The following is a 22,740-nucleotide window of genomic DNA, read 5'->3' on the forward strand; positions in this document are numbered from 1 at the left end:
ACGGAGGAGGGGGGAGACACAGCTAGAAGAGAGATAAGAACCAGACTTGTCTATGGTTCGGGCTGCATCGGCTTCTAGCCTACAGAAAGCTAGCGCGTTAGCTTCACCCTGAAAACAATGAATCACACATCCACGGCTACCTACACAACAGTAGTATGATTGGTTTGGATAGGGTTGACAAGGAAAGCACGGACACCGACATATTTCTGTTCTTTTAACAACGGATTCGTTATCCTCCCCGCTCGAGTCGGGCAAAACCACCGTTCGCGATGGGTAAGGAGGTGAACGGGGTCTCGCGGAGTCGGTTTGAGGTGAGTATTTTTATCATTAGGCTAATTGAAAATGATTGACAGTTCATTTAAACGTCAACATTGAAATGTATGGAACGTTTGGCGAGTTTCTATGTGGGTTTCTTGATGATCTCGCATTGTTATTATCCTAGCTACGTAAGCTATAGACGGCTACTGGGTTAGGCTACTGAGTTTGTCAGCTTCCGCAGTCAGCGTTAAGGATTAGGTCAAATAGGCTATTCTGTTGTTTTCGTATCATGAAATGCGAGAAACGCTTTTGTAGCCTACACATACGAGTTAGTATAGTGATGTCGAATAGACTGTGATAGAGGGCTATTCGACATCTTTAATCATTGAGCTTTGGATAGGAAATGTTCAAAGGCAATGTTTCGTCCTCTTTGTGCCATCAAAACAAAGACAATAGCGTACAGATAAATCTGAAACGAAATGTCTTCCTTGACACTGTCTAGTATAGCCAGACTGCAACATTCGGGCCTGCTGCATCTTTCTTTCTCTCGCTGAATAGGCTAATCTGGCGGATTTGGGGACAGGGGCGGTTGTGTCTAATCATGGGACTGGTGTGGGCGCTTATGGCCGCTGCGTCTGCAGGGCCCTGCGGCTGCCACTGCAACAAACTCGGCCAGTAGCCCACGACACGGCCCCAGTTTTAACTACCAATTGTTTTATTTTTCAACGAGAGAATCGAGTGATTTCTTCGGTTATTTGTTAATTTACGAGGAAAGTAACATGAAAGTGGTTAAAGACAATGTTGACATTCTGGGTGTGTTTTCGAAGACGGTTGATTTGCATTGAACACGGCAAAACTTTGCGTCGCTGTAGCCTAGGCTATCCTCTTGTGAAGAATGGCACCATTCGGACGATATTGCGTTTAAGCATATGAATGTCTCTCCCTTACTGTTTTGATGGGGGGGGGGGGAGCTGTGTGTTGTGACCGTGGCATTGCTATGCTATGTGTACCCTTCACAGAGAGCTGGGTTGTTGTTTAATCCCTAGCTAGGCGGCGTGGGATTTGCGTGGTTTTATTTATTTTTAACGGTGCAACAGCTGACGGCATCGCAGATCCAGGCCTTAGCCTACCTTCTGGCCTGGAACCCGACAGCTGCGCCTGATACGTGATCAGTGCCTTATTAGCCAATAACAATGGGCGTTAATAGAATTTCGTCTGGGGGAAATCGTTCATTTGCATGCCAGTCATTTATTGCATTGGTTTAGCTATGCAATGTTATTCTCCACGGAGGTCGACGAAAATGTCGAATCAACAACAAACGCTTGTTTAGCCTACTGCATCGATTTGGCATCATCAAAACTCGTATGACAACAATGATGGTATTGACGAAATGTGGGCTTTAGGCTTACAACATTTGGACTAGGCTGAGAGAGTTGTTATGGTATGCCTTCGCGACAAGCCGACGCAGTGGTTGTCTGGACGGCCGGCACGTAGCGAAGCAACATACCAAATGCGAATAACCAGTAGCATTGACAGTGCGATCCACACCTAAGTAGCCTAACTGTTGCCATGAACGCATGGTTTTGTCACAAGCCTTTAGATGTGACTACCTCTTATATATCAGTAGCCTACAGCAAATATACAGAGCATGACCAATGCTGATTGGCTTTGGCGAAGGTCCCACATTTTGAGTGGGATGAGTAGCATCGACCCGTGCATGTTAATTGGCACATTAAAAATGCCCGAAATTAGAAAGCTAGTGACCATCCAGTTCCAGTATCGGCTCATGATTTACACACGGTTGCTGTGATGGCATGGTCTATGTTTATGTGAAGGAGTGAGCGTGTGTGCGTGCGCGCGCCTCGCTGTCGCCCCACTATGGTGCACTGTAGAGGACTAATGTACTATTGACCCGATGTCCAGTGGATTGTGTAATCATCTGACGGATGACAGGCATGTGATCATGTGGTAGACAAAACAAGGATGGTAGCCTACCTCTGAGGACTTAGCCAGCACAAGTGCCTGTGGTGGTAGCCTACCTTTATTATGGCTACCAATATTATGTCTGCATTCTGCAAAGTGTTGAATGACATTATTACCTACTTAAGGGTATCTGTGTGGTTCTAGGTGTTTCTCTGGAGATATTATGTTTAATGAGTCAGTTGACATCATCTGACGTGTTACAATAATTTAGTCATGTTTGCACACATCACACACAGAAAAGCCCCCCTCTCTGCATTAAACACTTTAACTGCTTTATAGAAAAAGTCATACTTTGCTATGATGCTGCTTTTAGCAATGACCTTTCCCCTCTAATGGGTAGCACATGCTGGTTGCAGTGGTGGTGGATTCATGTCTCAGCGATCCCAGACGCTGAATAAGTGTATTGCCCCACTGTATTCAGCTAAGGGTGGTGACTGGGCTACACAACTGAATGTAAATATAACAGTTGAGGAAATGTCCGGTTTGTTGTCGAATCTTTGCCCCTTCCCCCTTCCACCCATCACCTGTGTAGATAGATATGTCAGTTGTCTGGGGGTCAGAGGTGTAAGAGTCTGTCAGGACTGCCTGAACCTGTAGCATGATTAAGGTTTCCCCAAAGTTGTAGATTGGTTTGGATATAATACTATGCCCATGTTACACCTAGATCACGGTACACCCTCTATGGATTTTGGGCTTATTAAAATGTTAAGGACAAGGATATGTTTTTCCATCTGAGGCTCCTCTGCCTTATTGCACAGCTCAGTATGTCTACATTAAACATTTCAACTGCATACTTGACAGACCTGTCACATAGTAAAGGGTACAGCAGTAAATCATCTCAAAGATAGATTATTATATGATACAGTTTCCATATGTCTGTCGGTCTTTCTGATTCCCCTTGTCTTTCTCCATGGACAACACATATAACATTTTCTGTCCTCATACATGAGCTCTAACACTACAAAAAAGGACCTCATAAAAATGACCTCTCCATGACTTTAATGAGTGATGGTTTGTCACTGTCTCTTCACCCTCCCCCCAACCACACACACACACACACACACACACACACACACACACACACCTCTGGTTCAGCCATGTCCTCACAGTGCCCTGCCTGCCTTTCTGTAATGCCATCCTCTTTATCAGCCTCACTCTGCTCATGTCAGGTCTCTCCATTCTTTCTCTCTCATTTTCTCTTCCCCTCTCTCTTCCCTCCACCCCCTCCTTCCTCCTCCAGCTGCTCTGTGATTGTGGTCTAACGCTGACCCTGTGTGAACCCTATGACACATTGTTGCTATCAATCACTGTTTACGAAAACAATACCATTTATATTACACACACAATCACAAACACAAACACACACACACACACACACACACACACACATTTTGACGGTTGGCTATGAACAACAGACTCCTCAGTGTGAGCCTGAGGTTTGTACAGTGCCTGAACTGTGTTGATTGAGTCAATGTTTTCCATCTCCCCTCAGATGTTCTCAAACAGCGATGAGGCTGTGATCAATAAGAAGCTGCCCAAGGAGCTGTTGCTTAGGTGAGTGGCTCCCTGTGCACTACTGAGGGCTTCTTAGGTTGCCCACTTGCCTAGGTCACCATGACTTTCTCACACACTCCGCTGCTTTTGTATATGTAGAAGACGCACATACACACACAGTGGTGTTCTTGTGGTAGAGCAGTTTTTGTTAAATTATCTGTCACACACACACACACACCTGTTACATTATCTGTCTTTGTCCGAAAAGGATTCAAATTTAGTTGACACAGGGACCGGATCAATGGAACATGCCAGGGGCAATGTCTCCTTTTCTGACTACTCACCATGCATCTCTCTGTCTCTTAATCCTTTCCCACCTCTAGACACATGCTCACTCACACACACACAAACACACACACACACACACACCTCTTTGGGAGTTTATTATGTAGTCCGGATGGTAGCTGCCATGGCATATAAAACACTGAAATTGACTGTGAGGAGAGCGGCCTGGAGGCCCTGAGCAAACAAAAAAACGAAGGCCGTAACTCAAGCCTGGGCCTCGACTATGGAGATAGTGGGACACTGGGTGCTGACGCTGTGGGGACCTTAGCTGTGGCACATGGGCCTGATTTACACTTGACCAAAAAGGCCCCCAATGGCAGCCATGTTTGACCTACACCAGCACTCAGTCACTGGTAGGCACAGATGCTCAAACATAAGAAACAAACACAGACACACACTAGCACATGCCATCTTTTTCTCTGTCCCCCCTGCTCAATTACTTATTCAGAATCCTTGACTATCCATACTGGATGTCTATGGAAACCAGCGATGCTGATCTATTATGGTCCGTTTTCCAGAATTTTCTCTTTCCTGGATGTGGTGACGCTGTGTCGGTGTGCACAAGTTTCCCGGGTAAGTCAAAAGCATGGAAGCCCACAGCTAGTGTTAAACCAATAACACGATGGATGATGAGGTTCAGCTCAGTAGTTTTCCTCTGGGTACATATCTTGACATAGAGCATATTGTGTCATTTTTAGTAGTGGTCCAATTATCTTCAGCTGGTCTTTAGTATCTATCCAACAATAACAATATCTTCTGGGGTGCAATAAATGTCAGCTATTTGGGGTTACGTCAATTCAACACAGTGTGGTTTGTCAGAAGGAGATACTTTAGGACCGTAATATATTTATTGTGTTTGTATTGGGGATATTGTCATGGTTGTAAGAACACACCTTGTGTGTATAATGTTTGAAGTGAGTGTGTGTGTGCGTGGTGGTGTGAGTGAGTCTGTGAGAGGGTGTTGTTGATCTTTGTCAGTCTCGTGGTGAGTGTCATACTGTGTGTGTCCTATGATGAACTCGTACACACTCTCCCTCTCTCTCTCTGTTAGTCGTGGAACGTGTTGGCTCTGGATGGCAGTAACTGGCAGCGCATTGACCTCTTTGACTTCCAGAGGGACATTGAGGTCAGAGAACCCCACCACCACCACCACACCCCCACACACACACACACACCTCCAAACACACAGAACTCAATTACACCGTTTTTCTTATCCATCATTATTTCTGTCAGTGTTTCCTGGTTGTGCTGCTTCCTGTGTCCAGAATATTTTCTTATAATTCGTATTAATTATTTATTGTTCTTGACTGCTTTGTTTGTGGATTTGTTGCAGGGCCGTGTAGTGGAGAATATCTCGAAGCGGTGTGGGGGGTTTCTGCGAAAGCTGAGTCTCCGAGGGTGTCTGGGCGTCGGAGACAGTGCACTCAGGTGAGACTGTAGAGACAGGTAGAATGGGAGACCGACTGGGGGAGCGAGAGGCAGGCAGAAACCAGCAGAAAAGAAGACAAGCCGAAGGCACAGAGCTCAAAAGGAAACCCTTAGTCATTGTTATTGAAGTTCCTCAGCTCTCCTCAGGTCTTTCTTAGTCCCCACTGGGTAAATTACTCATGAAGCAGAGAACGGAATGAAAACGTTGCTTTGAGCAATAGAAGTGTAGCCAAAATTGTGATCTACTCTCATAACCTAAAGTACTTGTGTGCTTTTTACTTGTAGAACTTTTGCACAGAATTGCAGAAACATCGAGCTGCTCAGTCTCAATGGCTGCACCAAGATCACTGACAGGTGTGTGATGTGTGTTTTATTCGCTCTACCTGGAAATGGATTGGTGGGATGGCATTTGTCTTAACCACTGTGGTTCTCTGTTTGTTTCTCTCAATCTCTTCTGTACTTCTTGCCCTCTCTCTCTCTCCTTTCTTTCTTTCTTTCTTTCTTTCTTTCTTTTTTCTTTCTCTCTCTCTCTCTCTCTCTCTCTCTCTCTCTCGCGCTCTCTCTTTTTCTCTCTGTACAGTACATGTAATAGTCTGAGTAAGTTCTGTCCCAAACTGAAGCACCTGGATCTTGCCTCCTGTACCTCAATCACCAACTTGTCACTGAAAGCACTTAGGTGAGATTCTCCGTGCACTGGACACACATGTCTATTAACACCCCCCTCTGTACATCAGATCTTCAGTGGCCATTGTCTCGTAGTTATTTCTGTTCCACTACCAAAAAACAGCATATTGACCACATGAAGTACAGTGCCATTAGCACTGTGCATATTCCAGTCTGCTGCCTGCTGTTACACACACACACACACACACACATACACACACACACACACACACACACACACACACAAATATACAAACACACAAACTGTCCAAATATATCTCTCTGAGATGGAGTGATCAATGTCTGTGTCTGACTACAGTGAGGGATGTCCTCAGTTGGAGCAGTTGAACATTTCCTGGTGTGACCAGGTCACTAAGGACGGGATACAGGCCCTGGTGCGATGCTGCCCTGGACTCAAAGGCCTCTTCCTCAAAGGCTGCACTCAGGTACCTCTACAGCACAGCACAGCTTTGAGGAACCATCTCAGTAGCAGCAGAGAAACATAGTTGCTTTCAGTTGGCATTTTAGTATTATAGCCCTAAATCCAAGCCTGTTATGTCAGGGTACTAAAATGGCCAACATTATAATGTCTTTCCCAAAATGAGTTCTGATTAATTACTCGTTATTATCTTCATGCTTTTGACTGAAATTCAAGCCTAGTCTCCTGTTAATGAATGCATGTGTGTGTGAATGTGTGAGCTGGCTTTCCAGTTTTACTCTGGGAATGATCTGATACATGGTGGATTGAATTAGCTCATCGTCACTGTCTTGAAATTAGGGCCCACGAGCTGTCATGATTGTGTTATACATTGACTTCATGTGGGTGGGGCAATATGAATGGCAATTTGGCTCTGAGGAGATTTGTATCTAATTGCAATTCTGAAAACTCCCCTCTCTCTCTCTCTCTCTCTCTCTCTCTCTCTCTCTCTCTCTCTCTCTCTCTCTCTCTCTCTCTCTCTCTTTGTTGTCTGTGCTTTTTGTCCCTCCGTGTTCATATTATTTCTCTCTGTCCTTCCTGTTCCTGTGTACAGCTGGAAGACGAGGCTCTGAAGCACATCGGAGCTCACTGTCCAGAACTGGTCACACTCAACCTGCAAACATGTTCGGTAAGACCTGCCACCACACAAACACTATGGGCTGGTTTCCTGTATATGGAGTAAGCATTGTCCTAGACTTGAAGAGAACTTCAGTTGGGAATTTCCTTTAAAAAAAGGCTTTAGCCTAGGACTATGTTCAATCCATGTATTGGAAACTGGCCCTATACAGGGAGATGCATAAAGAAACAGGCAGAAATATTGGACTTGAATCACATACAAATAGACTTCAGACTTGGACTTGCAAATTGCCCTTGAATGATGTGTTAATAGTGTTAATAACAATGAACACGACTCGGTGTAAAAAAAATCTGAAAGGAAAACAGATGTGAAAACAAGTGTCTTCACATCTCGGTCTAGTCTGAAGGGATGAAATGCAGACGATTCCAAACACACCGGTATGTCCTATGACCTGCTGTTCTAGACCTGATTTACGGCAATGTTGTTACAACATGTGAGGGCACAATAAAAGGGGGAAACATAAAAGGTCAAGGTTAGGTTGGGTCACACTGGGTTGAATTATAAAAGCTTACACAACTGTATGTGCAGTATGGCAGACCCACCAATGAATAGCTCCCATCAGTAAACAGTGGAACCTTACTAAGTGATAAGAGGAGGAGGATATGGTGCAGGGGCAGGACATGTATGGTAGTGCAGCCATTAAGATTTGCTGTATATCAACCAATGGAAATCAAGGGACAGATACAGGATTGGCGTCTTCTGCAGTGCTCGAATTACGTGGGAGCCAGAGGGAGCCGAGCTCCCTTAGAATGAGGACTGGCTCCCATGAAAACAACAAAGTCAAAAATCTGAGGGGGTCTCTCATATCTGAAGGTGTCTGGCATTGTAATTTAATCTTAAACAACGCTCATTATCCATCCCTGCGCGATCTCTTACCATTAAAGATGTTAAATTAAAATATAGGCTACTACTGGACGTAGACCTACCCTACGCTCTTGAACGCAGTATGACTGCACTTTACTACCACATCACTAGACTATGTGCAAACCGCATACGATCGATTTTGACAGCACTCGCAAGTCCGAAGAACTCACCCTGCTTTGATGCGAGTGTTTTGTGTATTTACACAGGCGTTCATTGGGCTAGCCTACATGGTTTGATATGTGCTGAAAAAGTCCTGTTTGCTATTGAACTTGCGCTTCACCTCTTCTATGTTTATTGACAAAGTCATACATTATGGCCCATAATACAGCCTACTTCAATGATTGTGTGAATTGATCTGTAGCTATCCTCTGCCATTTAGAGCTCCGGAAAGTTCCCAGATATTTTGAAACATCTGTTAGCAATCTCTGATGCCAGAATATTTAATGGCTACCCGACAACATCTCAGTGCAAATTCCAAAATTGTTTGTTTATTTATTTCCACACACGAGACGACTGAACACCCAGGTGTGTACAGTAATGTGTACATTAGCCTATAATACTAGAACATAGTTTGGCTGCAATGGCTTTATTAATTTCTGCCAGTTAGTGCATTTTCCCTGTGTATAAGTTAAAGACTACATGCATTATTATGTTTGACACTGAGGATAGCCTATCTGAGACGGTGGTCTGGTTCAAATGAGTTACGTTGTGAAATTGAGAATGGCACTCCGACTAAATCGTTTAGTCTATTTCTTTGTATTGTGAAATTGAAATGAAATATGGACTATTGCAATCAATCATATGTTGAAATTAATTAAAAGGAATCGATGAAAAATATCTGTCTGGTGTGTGTGTGTGTGTCAAGTTATAGCCTAGGGCCTACCATGCACATACTACGCAAAAGCGCCACTCGCGCCTAGGCTATTTGTACCGCCTATAGGCTATGCACCGGATGTGCCAACTTTTTTATGAAATAGAGAGACCCCATCAAAGACAAAAGATAATTCGAGCCCTGGTCTTCTGATTTGTATGTGGAGTATGGAGTAAGATACAGCCGTTGGAGTTGCAGTGGTGACGCTGCTTTTATGGAAATGATATGATGCACATAATGATATTTGTTTCTTTTGTTTTACCTTTGCAAAAGGTTACAGACCATAGTAGTTGTGTAGTGATTTTGAAACAATCATTTTTTTTTTTTTTTAAACGTCACATCAATTTCAGTCTCATAATCTGCTATCCATGGCAGGTTAGATGCAGGGGTACACCTATGGATTTGCCATTTCTCTTCCCTGCATCAAGCCTGCAGTTTGGCTGTATAGAGACATCAAAACTAGGTTGAAATATGCATTTTGTTAAGTGTGCAGATGTGATCTCATAAACCGCAGCCACAACCATTTGTTAGAGTGAGATGCACCCAAACACCAAACTGCAGTCTTAATCAAATTACACAGGGCTTAATCAAATTACACAGGGCTTCTATCGCCAGTCTAGCTATTTTTGACACTTTCAGGCTGACATGTGTACTGCAGACCTGACACAAACTCAGCTTGAAGACCTGCATTTAAATCTTTAATGATGTTTAAATATTCAAATGTAATTACAGACAAAATGTATAAACATTCCCCACACACCTACTCTCCACATAATTATTCAATGAGGATGCTGGGATGATGGTGGGGTGTGCTAAAAGGAAAGGTTTGAAGAGGGGGCAGACTAGGAGAAAAGGCAAGGCAGGAACATTTGAGGGAAAGCTGTTTTTTCCCCTTCCCTGTGTAACCTACATAGTTAATGTTGTGTGAAGTCAAGCTGGGCTACACATGAATCTTTTTGCTTTTTCCCTGACACCTCCCAATCCCCTTCTTTTTCCCTCCCTACCTCTTCTCATTTGTATTCTCTCTCTCTCTCTCTCTCTCTCTCTCTCTCTCTCTCTCTCTCTCTCTCTCTCTCTCTCTCTCTCTCTCACTCTGTGTCTCTCTCACACTCTTTCTCCATTGTGTTGTGTGCGTGTGAGTAGCAGATCACAGACGAAGGCCTGATCACAATTTGTCGAGGGTGTCATCGCTTGCAGTCCCTTTGTGTGTCTGGCTGTGCAAACATCACAGACGCCATCCTCAACGCGCTGGGACAGAACTGCCCGCGCCTCAGGTACACCAGTATCCCAGACACACACAGACAGACTGACCCCCCCCCCCCCCACACACACACACACACACACACAGGGCCACTACACTGCACCACAGCCCAGCACAGCCCAGCCGGCACTAATCACAGCTCATTCCACCTGTTAACCTCGAATACCTTCTGGTCTTCTATTCTCATGCCCTTTTTTGCCTTTCTTGTTTGTTCTCTCTTTCTTTTCTTCTTTCTTTCTCCTCTTCAGAATACTAGAAGTGGCTCGCTGCTCCCAGCTCACAGATGTGGGCTTCACCACACTAGCACGGGTGAGTTTACACACAGTCTCTCACACTCTCACTCTCACCCTCACTCTCTCACACATACCACCTAATGTAGCCTCCTACCATGTGCAGAATCAAGGCCTACGGTGTATGGAGGCTCAGACAGGTGATATAGATAGATAGATAGATAGATAGATACTTTATTGATCCCCAGGGGAAATTCAAGAAAATGAGCTGATATGAGAATATGAGCTGATTAATGATGTTGTCAAACGTGAATGATTCTCCCGTCCCCTGCAGAACTGTCATGAGCTGGAGAAGATGGACTTGGAGGAATGTGTGCAGGTAAGCAGACCAAAAAGGGACTACTGAGAAACCAACCCATAGCCCAACTTGTACACATACTATAGTTATACAAATGAGCAAAGAAGTTTTCTTGACAAAGCCAAGCCTGTTTCACATTCTTATCTGCTCCGGTGATTCCTAAAAAACTAAACACCTCAGTGTTTCCCAGAGAATTCAACCTGGAAAATCATTGTGCGGTGGTCAATGTTGATATTGTGGTGGGCCGCCACAAATAAGCAATGTATGGGAAACATTGCACCTTAAACAGTAATGATGGATGATTTGAGTATAGGAGAAGTCACAATAATGATGGATGATTTGAGTATATGAGAAGTCACAATGATTAAAGTCTTGTTCAATATGCTGAAAGCCCTCTCAGTGAAAATCATAGAGGTGCTAGGAAGTAGCAGGTGCCAATCTAAGCAGGTGAAATAGGTGTGGAAGCTCATCCTCCCTCTCGCTCCCGTAGATCACAGATGGGACACTCATACAGCTGTCAATCCACTGCCCTCGTCTTCAGGTTTTGGTGAGTATGGAAAGCTCTTTTAACTGTTTTATTATAGCCTACTTGGTTGCATTTCATCTTTGGGATGTTGTTGATCTGAGTTCAGGAGATATGAGTAACATGTACTAGTTTGACTAGTGTATTGATCTTGTGCCCACCACCACACTAATGGCTGTGCTCTATGTGTCCGGCTCGGTGTGTGTGTCCGGCCCCGTGTGTGCCTATGTGACGCCCCTCAGAGTCTCTCCCACTGTGAGCTGATCACAGACGACGGCATAAGGCACCTGGGCAGCGGGCCGTGCGCCCACGACCGACTGGAGGTGATCGAGCTGGACAACTGCCCTCTGATCACAGACGCCTCGCTGGAGCACCTGAAGACCTGCCATAGCCTGGACCGCATCGAGCTGTACGACTGCCAACAGATCACACGCGCCGGCATCAAGCGCTTGAGAGTGAGTGCACACACACACACACACACACACACACACACCCACACACACCCCTGCACAGTGCACACACGTACATATCGTATCTAACTGTACACATGCATATGTGTGAATAAATGGCATACACAGGCCTGCTCGATACAACCTGAAGCTTTCTGAGCCAAAAGGCTGCCAACGGATCATGCAGTATGGAGTGTGAAAATGATGCAAACATATGCCAGTGCCAGATATGTAAACAGACCACAAACACACACACACACACACACACACACACACACACACACACACACACACACACACACACACACACACAGACATACGTATTCAAACAGACTCGATTCACACTGATGCATCACACTCTCAAGCTGCCAACAGATTATCCTCACCTACCCCAGATGTCTTTGCCAAAGTCCACACACACACACACACACACACACACACACATAGTGTAAATCTCTCTCCCCTTCTCTTTGCAGACTCACCTGCCCAATATTAAAGTGCACGCCTACTTCGCTCCTGTGACTCCACCCCCATCAGTCGGCGGCAGCCGCCAGAGATTTTGCCGCTGCTGCATCCTGCTATGATGTTACCACGACAACCACTGCACCAGGATTACCTGACCCCTGAACCCAGGTGCACGTGGCGCCGTGCCCCTGAAGAAGCTGCTGTGAGCAAAACGGATGGCTACAGAGAGAGAGAGAGAGAGAGAGAGAGAGAGAGAGAAAGAAAGAGAGAGTACCACTTTTATATATACAGTACACACACAAACACACACACACAAACACACTCCAGACCAGTACAGACCTGCACAGTAAATGCAGACCTTCTGTGCACACATCTGCGCTCACACACACACACACACACACACACATGCACACACACACAGTAACTGCAACGCCACTACATTCCTGCTCTTCCAGGGCTGCGTTCATGATCAGTGGCTACTTTCTTGAGGGCTTCCTCAGCGAGTCCTGAAGGCTTGGCCAGCCTCAAACACACCGGCCGTGATCCACCCTAATCAGATTACCCATAAACCACTGCACTGGGTGGCCACACAGACACGCGGGCCACCCGACCCAACCACCCAAACCACTTTCACATGGAGTAAGCCCAATCCAACCATGTATGAAGCGTGCTTCTTTTAAAATGAGTGCAGTCCTAATCGGGCCTTTCTAGAGAAAAAAACAAAATGGTTGGTGTTGAGTGGCAACATTATTTTGTGATTACGGAACTTGACCTATCTACCCACTACGTAGTATATGCTGATCTGTCAGCTGTTACTATGGGCCTTCCTGCTCCTAGTGGAACCCCCAAATTAAATGACGTTGATGGGTTTATGTTACTCCGAAGAAACCACTGAACCACAGCTTTAGGCAACCCCAGAATTCCCGAAGTGTCATCAGTGTGAATCTGTGAATCAGTTGAGCACTACCTCTGCACAGCAATGCATGGAGAGAAGATGGGGGGGGGGGGGGGGGGGCGGTCATGTTGACATGTTTTCACCTCCTGAACGCAGCCCTGGTGTCGTTTACAGCGACTAAACTGCCTTCTAACTTTGTTATTCTACACACACACACGCACACACACACACACACATACACATGCATACACCCAGATGCACACACAGTCTCCACATACTTATCTGGATGTGTTTTGTCTAGTCACTGTAAGACACTGCCCTCAAACCGACATGTTACTTCAAGCCCTTCCAGCTCCATTATGGACACGCATCAGTCCGCTGGACACTGGCACACATCCCTACACACACACACACACAAACACACACACTCACAAACACTTCAACACCTTCTCATGCTGTATAGTATTCCTAGTTTAAAAGACATGCAGTTGCACATATAGCACCACTCTCCATGCCCCCAGCCCTTCTCTGGCTCTCTCGCTCTCTCACACTCTCTGTCTCCATCAAATTCAGAGGCTGTGTGGTTCTTCTGAAGAAAGAAAGTTGACTATTTTTCTAAAGCGTTGTGACTTGGACGAGGGACCTCGCAAAAAGATGCCAAAAGATGCATGATGTTACGGATTTAGTTTTTTAAAATCTACACCTATATACGGAGGCGCTGGGAGGGAGGGGCTTAAGACCCCATGACTAGCTAATCAGATGACGGCAAAGAGAAGAACTTCAAGATGGCAGGAGGACAAAAATGAACTCTGAACTGAACTTCAAGACAGCACACACAAACAAACACATTCAAATCGACACATACACTGACACACACACACACACACACACACACACACACACACACACACACAGGAGCACGTTTGCACACACTGGATCTGAGTAGAGAAATGTGTTTGTTTATGTGTGTCTACACAGATGAGGATCTTGTCTGGCAAAAAAAAAAAAAAAAACAGCTCGCACATCCTCACACTTGGATCTTTGGAGACTTTACCCGAACCAACAAGACTCATGATGATGATGATGATGATGATTACAACAGAATAATTATGAAAAAAGCAAATAAATAAATAAACACATACATAAATAATGAATGAGTAACTATAACAAGAATCGGACATCCATCACGGTTGTCATGGATACAAACATAAGAGGGCAAAAAAACAACTGATCATGGGAAAAAAAACAATCGTTTGTTTCTTTTTCTTTTTGCTCCATTAAGGTTTTACGTCTTTTTTTTTTTTCTCTTTTTTTTTGTCTGAACGTTGAAACTTTGCAACCACGATCCGCATAAGGAGAGGACCTATTTGACAGAGGGGTGTGTGTGTGTGTGTGTGTGTCTATCTGCGCATGTGGTGACATGTAGTCCCTTCCTCTTTTTTCCCAAAGCCCCTTTGGACGCTGTGAAATCCCAGTATAGTGCTGGACTCTCCAACTGGAGCAAACTGGAATCAGTGGCAAGGACTTTGGCTGAGATCATTGGACAAGGGGAGAGGGAGGGGTGGCACGGTGGAACTTGCGCTGAAAGTGAAACCTACTCAACCCAGTCACTTTCACGCACCCACACGTACCCTCCCACAACAGCCCGCTCGCTCACTCAATCACACATACACACACACACTCTCTCACAAACATTAGAGGGAGATTGGGATATGCTGCCTTGACTGCAGTCCACTCTCCCTCCCTGGTCTTTCCCACACCCCACCCCACCTTCTCTTCCATGGATCTAATGTTCTTTAGTTGATTGGTTGGTTTGTTTTTTTGGGTTCATTTCGTCAGTCGTGTCTGTTGTTCCCACTCTTGGTGGATTACAGTTGGTTAACTGAAGTGTCCGTGTCTGTGTGTCGGCCTGTTTGTCTTTGTTCAGTCTACCTTGACACCCTGTATGGTTCATTTACAGCTCCGTCGTCCCCAGAGAGGAGTGCTTGCCACCCCTTTCTCTGTTAGTGCTTCACAACCGTGTGAGATTGCGTGTGGGATTTTATCAGTGGACTGAAAACTAAAACACAAGTTGGAATCCGGGTGGATGTGAACTCTTGCGGGTTTTGTGGAAATGTACAAAAAAAAAAACTTTATTCAAGATGATTCTCTTGACACTTTCTGGAAACTGATGGACAGTTAAAAAAAACTCGTGTGGATTTTTATGTCAAATAATGCATGACAATTGCACTTTCTCAAAAAAAAACAACTTCACTCACACACCATTTTTAAAGCCCCATGCCCTTGTGTCGACACCCAAACAGACAGACACACACACACACATACACACAGAGACAGAGAAACACTAAAGCTTTCGTTTCTTTCAGGCTCCTACTACATGCTGGCTCTCACGCTTGCCTTGTCATATACTGATGCAAAGACGCACATGTGAGCATAGAAGCAAACTAATGCACACACACACTGTCACAAGCCGAGAGAGAACACACGCACACATACAGCGCCCCTCTCGTTTGTTTTTTAAGTTTTTAATATTCTTTTGCAAATGGTGTGGTGTCTGATTTTGTGTTTGTCCAAGCAGCTTTTATTCTGACCTCCGACCCATCTGTCTCCTGGCAACCTGGTGTTTTTGGTTCTTTGTGTAAATGTTAAAAGCGGCCATTTTGGATGGAGGAGTTGTGTTGTGGGGGGTTGGGGCGGGTGGGCATGGGATGCATCTGAAGAAGTCTGCTGGCGTTGAGTGTTCTGACCCAGGCCAAGGACACTTGGTGCGTGTGACAGTGCGTGTGACGGCGCGTGCGTGCGTGCGCGTGTGTGTGTTCTTGAGGGAGGGTGGTGGGTGGTCACATTTATGGTGACCCGAAGAAGTGTATCCTGAGTAGTCACGACCCTACGGAGGTAAAAGCAAATTCAATTTTGACAATGACTGTAGTTGTTATAATTACCGTAAATCTTCTCCTTTTACTTTTTCATTTTTTTTTGGTTTTCTTTTCTTTTTTTCTTTTTCTTTTTTTACAATTAACGGATATAAATGAATCTGTATGTATGAATAAATATATAACTATATTATTAAGACCTGTGTTTTATTTCACTGATCAAATAAAAGATCTTGTAAAGTTGTTTGTGGAACGATACCTTAAATAGACAGAGAGGACTAGAGTGTGTACAACTCTTATTGTGTCTGGTAGAACTCTTGCAAAATGTCTGGTGTAGCTAAAGCAGATCACTGGCATTTAAGAGATGTCTTTTTGTATGCTTCTCCAAACTCTGTTTCAGTACACCCAAGGGTGAGTTATAAACTCAGTATTGAAACTCCAATGGATCAAAGTCATCAAACCCCTCCTGTCACCTTACGGGCTGTGAATCATTTCAAGCCAATATGTGTCATTTGCATGCTGAATACTAATGATTCCAGTTCTAAGAAGAGTGATTGCTTCTAGGCTACTTTTTGTAAGTATGACTTTTTACAGCTGAAGTTACAGAACCGTGAAGGAAATGTGACTATAACTCTTTCTAGGAATACCTTAAACTGCGGGTTGGGTGTGTGTCTGGTGTAAACATAATGTAAAACTGAGCACTTCATTTCAAATGTCTAGATGCCCCAGTGTTTTATGTTTAGGTTCAATTGATCTTGTCTTTACTTTGTCTTTTGTCTCTCTCTCTTTCTCTCTCTCTCTCTCTCTCTCTCTCTCTCTCTCTCTCTTTCTCTTTCTCTCTCTCTCTCTCTCTCTCTCTCTATTGTCATGAACCTTAACGTCTCATCTTGTTCAAACAGGCTTTGTTTCAATCTGATTATACGTATGACTTGTGCCCCTGTCGTTTTCTTTCTGATTTAACAGTGCAAGAGCCTCTGTTCAAGCCCAAACAGTCGGCAGGTGCTATCGTTTTCACAGTGAGGTCCTCATGCTCGTGTCCTCAAGTAGCCTGTCAGTGTGTCCTATCTACAGGCTTTCCTCAGTAGGTTATTTACGGAGTAGTTTACTGACATATACCAAGCTTTTTTTATGTATGCTATATAGCCCTTACAAAAAATAACTGCAGTTATGGGACAAAAAACTGCAGTTATACTGCGGAAACTACATTGCCATGTCCAAAATATTGCATTACTGCAGTAAAGTGCGGGGCAATACATTTCTTGCATATGAATGGCAAATCATTTCTCCATAACTGCAGTTTTGATGCTCAGAAAATGGCAATTCTAACAGTAATGTTATTTTTTGTAAGAGTGGTTGTACCATAGGTGAGGGGAACTTCTCCTTCATTGGTTATTGCATGTCATGTACACGTGCCTTCCACAAGATGGCAGTGATGCATAAGGTTGTAAAGGTTGCCATAGGAACAGCTTGGTGAGTGAGCACAGACAGCTTTGACATCAGGATTTGTATGTGTCGCAGTGTCAGTGCACCACAGATTTATGCATTTGGGTCGCGTTGATGAAAGCCGGGCAGGGATCTTTCCAACTCTCCGAAATTAGCAGCTCCGGATCCCTACCCAGCAAATGTGCGCCATGGCGATAGCGTCATAAAGACAGACGCACATGGGCCAGCATCTGTCTCCCGCCAATCCTCCGCCAAGAGCAGAGGACTATAAAATGTTTTCTCCGACCTCAACTGACTTCACTGGTTGTACACACACACACACACACACAGACACACTCCTGTAGAGCACCATATCCGCTCCTAGGGCACCTTGATGTCATCAAAAGCTGACAGATCCTTTGTAAAGACTCTAGAGAGGCATTTGGAAACTTTCCTCTCTCCCTCTGTTTCTCTCTCTGTTTCTCTTTCTCACATGCTTTGTTCTTTTTCCCATAATATAGATACCGGTAGATAGATGGGATGTGTGTTCGTTGGGGGTGGGTGGGTGGGTAATGTCCTCTGGGGGAGATGGACTGGTCTGAGAGGGATGGATGGGTCATGTGGACTCACTGCCCAGGTGTATTTTTCCTGTTGGTCTTTGCTTGTCGTGGATAACCCGTTTCGTTCATTGTGCTGTTTGAAATGAGTGTCTGTAGTTACAGTTTTTCTCAGTCGCTTTTGTGCTTTTCTCACATCACTATTAACATTTGCACAGCAATTAGTGCATTTCTCAAAACAATTAGTGTAAACTGCAAAACCTAGTGGATAACCTGCAAAAGCATGTCACTTGCTCAAAATGTATAGTCCATTCCTCAAAAGCAAGTATTTATGTCAAGGAAACTGCCAGTGTCATCAAAATGAGAAGTCTTGACACCATCGTTTATGAACAAGATAGTCAAATGGCTTTGTCATGTTTTCATTACGACAGTTTATGCTCAGTGTTTTCCCATGCAAAAAAAGGCCAGAACTCGGTGACACTACCTGAACATGCTCAAGACCGCACTATACAGTACTTGTACAGCCATTTGAAAACTACAGTAAAGTTACAAATTGCTGTAGTTAGGAGAGTGAGTACAAGACACTGAATATGTACGTTTCACAGTTTTACTGTGCTCTTTGCAATTCTACAGCATTGTGACAGAATTTGATAACTAGTTCACCAATTTTATATGTAATGACTCAAGCAATGAAATGAAGACTATTAGTTTTATTGGGAACGACTATTCAGCATCCATAACTATAGTTCATTTTGACTGACATGACAAAGCAACTGATACATGTTCAACAGCATTTGCAATTTGTTCAGAGAAAGGAGAAATTGCTACTATGATGGGCACAAATGACTAAATGTTGTGGAGGAACTAATAGTTATGAGAATTTTCATTCTGATCTGAGAAAAGCACCAAAGCGACTGAGAAAAACTGTAATGAAAGCATGACGGCTGGAGGTTGGAAGTTGGAACTACATCAACCCTCAAATGCCACCTCCCTCCCAGCCATCTGTTGCAGCAGGAAACTTGTTCTGGGCACCCAAACGTATAATGGGATTGTAGTGGGCCTTTCCTGTGTCTACGGCACATATGATGTATGTGTGTATTCAAAATGAAGTGTGGGCAATTAAGTGAGCAGTTTTCTGGCCTCTCCCTTTGTCATGTCCATCTCTTCGCTGACAGCTAATAAGCGCATTAGATTATAGGGATTAGTAAGAATGATTTTTGTTGTTGGAAGGATTGCAGCTTTGCCCAGCTCCAGACCTGGTAATAATCTAATGCACACAGAACACACACACTCTTGCAGTTCATTCAATCAGCTGATTAAAAATACACACACACACTTTTACTAGTGATTCCCTCTGGTCTGTGGTACACTGTGACCCTTCTGGCTGTGGCGTCTCAGTTGGCTGCCATGTGCTACCAGTGCTTTGTGACACACTTTGCACTTTGTGTTTCCTTCCTCATTGACGTTTAACTTTTTTTTAATAGCATTATTATTTGTCATTGTTGTGTGTAGGATGGGGGTGGACCGTGTGGTGTGAATCAGTACACGTAGGCCTAGTATTCTGTATCAGAATAATTTAGAATTTTAATCATTATTCTCTCTCTCTCTGCCAGTCTACTCCCCACCCTCTGTTTTCATGAAGGAATGAATAAGGAAGCATAATTGCTGATATTTTCGACTGGTTAGTGTTTATGAAAATGTTTTACATTCTTGCAATACCAAAATGTGATGCTGTGCATAATTTTTTAAGTGGCAAGTGCCCCTCCGCCTCTCTCATCAACACAATGCTGACTTCACACAGAGGAAATATAGGTTGTTATGCTTTGTGTTTCACTATTGGTATGAATCTTGCTCGCTGTCTGTGTTGATAAAAAAGCATAGGTTCCACTTTGCACAACCTCAATCCCTATACCTAGGCTACCTTCCTGTCACTCTGTAGGATATGTTTACACACACACACACACCTACCTATAGGTGAATCTGCATCATCCTCCTTCTGTGAGACAGGATCAAGGTTACATATTGTACGTCATCTTGCAAAATACGCAAGTAGGCTAATGTGATTTTGGAAAAGTGCAAATAGGAATCGTAAGAGTTATATCCAAAGAGTTGAGCAGTTTGCCTGAATATCCATTTCAGCTGTCCTTACCCAGTTCGCTCTGACATACTCAGTCGGAAGGCGCAGCGTTGCCTCTCGAGGATTCACTCTCGCTTTTAGTCCGCACTGACCCAGAGGAACATTTGAGGCCGCGTCTGCGTTCTATGACGCAAAGACCGACGGAGAGGAGCGCACGGAGGTATATGGAGAATTGTTGGCTCAGTTGGCTCTAGAGGGCAAGTTGACCGACTGGGACCAGTTGATTAAACACGAGTTCAGCTGCCCTGACAACAACGGTTATTCACATAGCGACATATTCTACAAGCTGTCCCTCAGTGTAGGGCTTCAGATAAATGGACCATATACAAACAGGATATGTTTTTGAAACCCACTATGTACATTATCAAGACATATTCTGCAATGTAGGCAAGGTATGATAATGGATTGCACCGTGTCTTGATTGTTTTGACCAGCTTTACAGCCAGGTTATGACCAGGGTATTTCCCAGCCGTCTTACACTGTACCAAGAGAGCCACTTGGAGTCGACATTTGAAGTTGTACATCGTCAGATTACTTAATTGCTGTCGCTTTAGTGTAATGTCCTTTTTAAATTTCCCAGTAGCTTTGGGTAGCAAAGGACCAGTAGGTGATACAGACGATAATTTAATCAAAGGCGGACAGAGTACACAGCTTCATTACTTGAGTAAAAGTAGATACCCTTTTTGCTAAATTTTACTCAAGTACAAGTAAAAGTACAACAGTCAGATGTCTACTTAAGTAAAAGTACTGAAGTACTTGTTTTTAAAAGTACTTAAGTATCAAGAGTACAAGAGTAGCCTACATTTTATAAATATTGCATTACTACTGCCACAGTGCTTAAATGTATGTACAGAAACGTCCTACATGTCAAGTCATTTTCATCTTTTTACCATGTTGCCAGGGATGGGTAGTATTTCTAATACATGTATATAAAATACATATTTCAAATACAAAATATTTCAGAAAATTGAAATCGTCTGGCGAGGTGTGGCCACGGGTTGGCACATTCCGGGATGGACCTGCTGCGTCTTCATCCATTGTTTCGTCCAAGGTTTCGTCTCTTATCTAAATCTGACCATGGAGTTGACTGGCGGAAAGCTGAAGGTGATTGCTGATAGGCTGTCCCAATCAGTGGCGCCTGCACAATCCAATCACGTTTGAGAGGGAAACAACAAATTGAGGGTTTCCGAGATTTTTCTTTTTTCCTTTTTTTTAGAAGAAGTAACGGGTACTCACGGCTATGGATAGAATTGTAGTGGAGTAAAGAGACTGTCCGGCTCTGAATTTAATAACTTTAATAACATGCTCACATTGAAGTCTAGCCTATGTAAGTCCCTGATCATCACCTGTATATTCTGGAAACGCAGGAGTGCAACTAGGTGCTTAAATGTACCTTAGGTAGGCCTAGTTATCATAATGTTCGATTCCTGGCAAAACACATCAGGTTACTCCAAGTTGTTTTGGATAAAAGTGTCAGATAGATCCATTAATTTAAATGGAAAATCTAACGCATGATAAAGATGACTCCAGCTGTGGCAACATGAACCAATCCTCGCTGTGAACCCCATAAAAGAGGTGTGGTTAAGCTGCCGTTAAATTGGGTCTGGTTACCTCCCTGAATGCTTACTACTGCGGCCCCGCACTGAGACACACTGGCGCAAACGACAGTCTGAGCTTAAGGAGGAACCAAATGCACCATCTAAATAGAGTGCTATTTAAAAACATCCAGTTTGTGGATCCTTAGTGGTCTGTGTTCAGGCGCACAGTGAGTTACAAGTTTTTTTTGTTGGATAAGCGTGTGTACCATTTGAAGTGACCGTGCATCAATCTGTGTCACGCATCGACAGTTATCAATTGTTCGTGCAAGCTGACCGCGGTCCTTTAGCGACTCAGACAGGGGGAGCTTTCTCGTTGCTCGTGGATACCTTTTCTATACCTCACAGAGAAAGACCAGATGTACGGTCCAGAGCCGAATATTTCTTAGGCTGTTCCCTCCTGATCCCTCGTGAAAGCTCTTTGAGGACAACACTCACTTCTACACGCATTAAGGACTTCTTTGAGGGGCTCTCGCTTGTGCGCAAAGCCAGAGTTGAAACTTTTGAACGGACACTTAATCAACATGACGGAGAACAACGAGATGGAGAACGAGTCACAACCCCACTGTACACTTCAGCGGTCACCAAGCACTATGTCCATCACGCCTGTGACTAAGGTAAGCGCCAAACGCCAAACTTATCTTTGGAGATGAGGTGGCGAGCTTGCGTAAGCACGGAACTTTAGAGTATCATATCCCTTACCCCGGCTCCACCAAATCCTATTTTCACATTATCTGTGACAGACAGCTATAGAACACATAATTGTCGATTGACAATTTGTCTTAAATTTGCTATAATGGCCCGTCATCGAGTTAATTAAATGATTTTTTATTGGAGTCGTATTGCGAAACCTTGCTCCGTAATAATTTGTGTTTGCGCCGACTCTGAGTCAATTTCCATTAACCTGCTTGTTGTCTGCACGCGTATTGCGTCAGTAACTTCGCGGGAGGCGCA

At 44.1% G+C, this 22,740-nt stretch overlaps 2 protein-coding genes and 2 long non-coding RNA genes across 4 annotated transcripts in view; 2 read left to right on the top strand and 2 right to left on the bottom strand.

Annotated features, from left to right (window-relative positions):
- Nucleotides 1–16,272, top strand: fbxl20 (F-box and leucine-rich repeat protein 20). Its single transcript, XM_042086423.1, has 15 exons — nt 1–311; nt 3,734–3,795; nt 4,599–4,653; nt 5,132–5,206; nt 5,414–5,508; nt 5,794–5,862; nt 6,089–6,184; nt 6,491–6,617; nt 7,203–7,277; nt 10,165–10,295; nt 10,531–10,591; nt 10,847–10,891; nt 11,361–11,417; nt 11,636–11,848; nt 12,319–16,272. The coding sequence occupies exons 1-15, from the start codon at nt 270–272 to the stop codon at nt 12,424–12,426; spliced, it is 1,311 nt and encodes a 436-aa protein (XP_041942357.1). The 5' UTR covers nt 1–269; the 3' UTR covers nt 12,427–16,272.
- Nucleotides 14,520–22,740, bottom strand: part of LOC121705466 — an 11,214-nt gene continuing 2,993 nt past the window's right edge. Inside the window, exon 2 of the long non-coding RNA XR_006030801.1 lies at nt 14,520–14,602. This is a non-coding gene — a long non-coding RNA (uncharacterized LOC121705466). The remainder of the gene's footprint in view (nt 14,603–22,740) is intronic.
- LOC121705468 lies at nt 15,968–20,262 on the bottom strand. Its single transcript, XR_006030803.1, has 3 exons — nt 20,204–20,262; nt 20,023–20,050; nt 15,968–16,089 (listed from the first exon to the last, which is right to left on the bottom strand). It is a non-coding gene; the product is annotated as an uncharacterized LOC121705468 (long non-coding RNA).
- The window catches only part of LOC121705436 (SH3 and cysteine-rich domain-containing protein 2-like), a 20,736-nt gene continuing 19,824 nt past the window's right edge, over nt 21,829–22,740 (top strand). Inside the window, 1 exon segment of the mRNA XM_042086424.1 lies at nt 21,829–22,403. Within this exon segment, the coding sequence (XP_041942358.1) occupies nt 22,311–22,403 (93 nt within the window). The 5' untranslated portion in view covers nt 21,829–22,310.

The sequence above is a fragment of the Alosa sapidissima genome, chromosome 3, assembly GCF_018492685.1.
Source record: "Alosa sapidissima isolate fAloSap1 chromosome 3, fAloSap1.pri, whole genome shotgun sequence".
NCBI lineage: Eukaryota > Metazoa > Chordata > Actinopteri > Clupeiformes > Clupeidae > Alosa > Alosa sapidissima.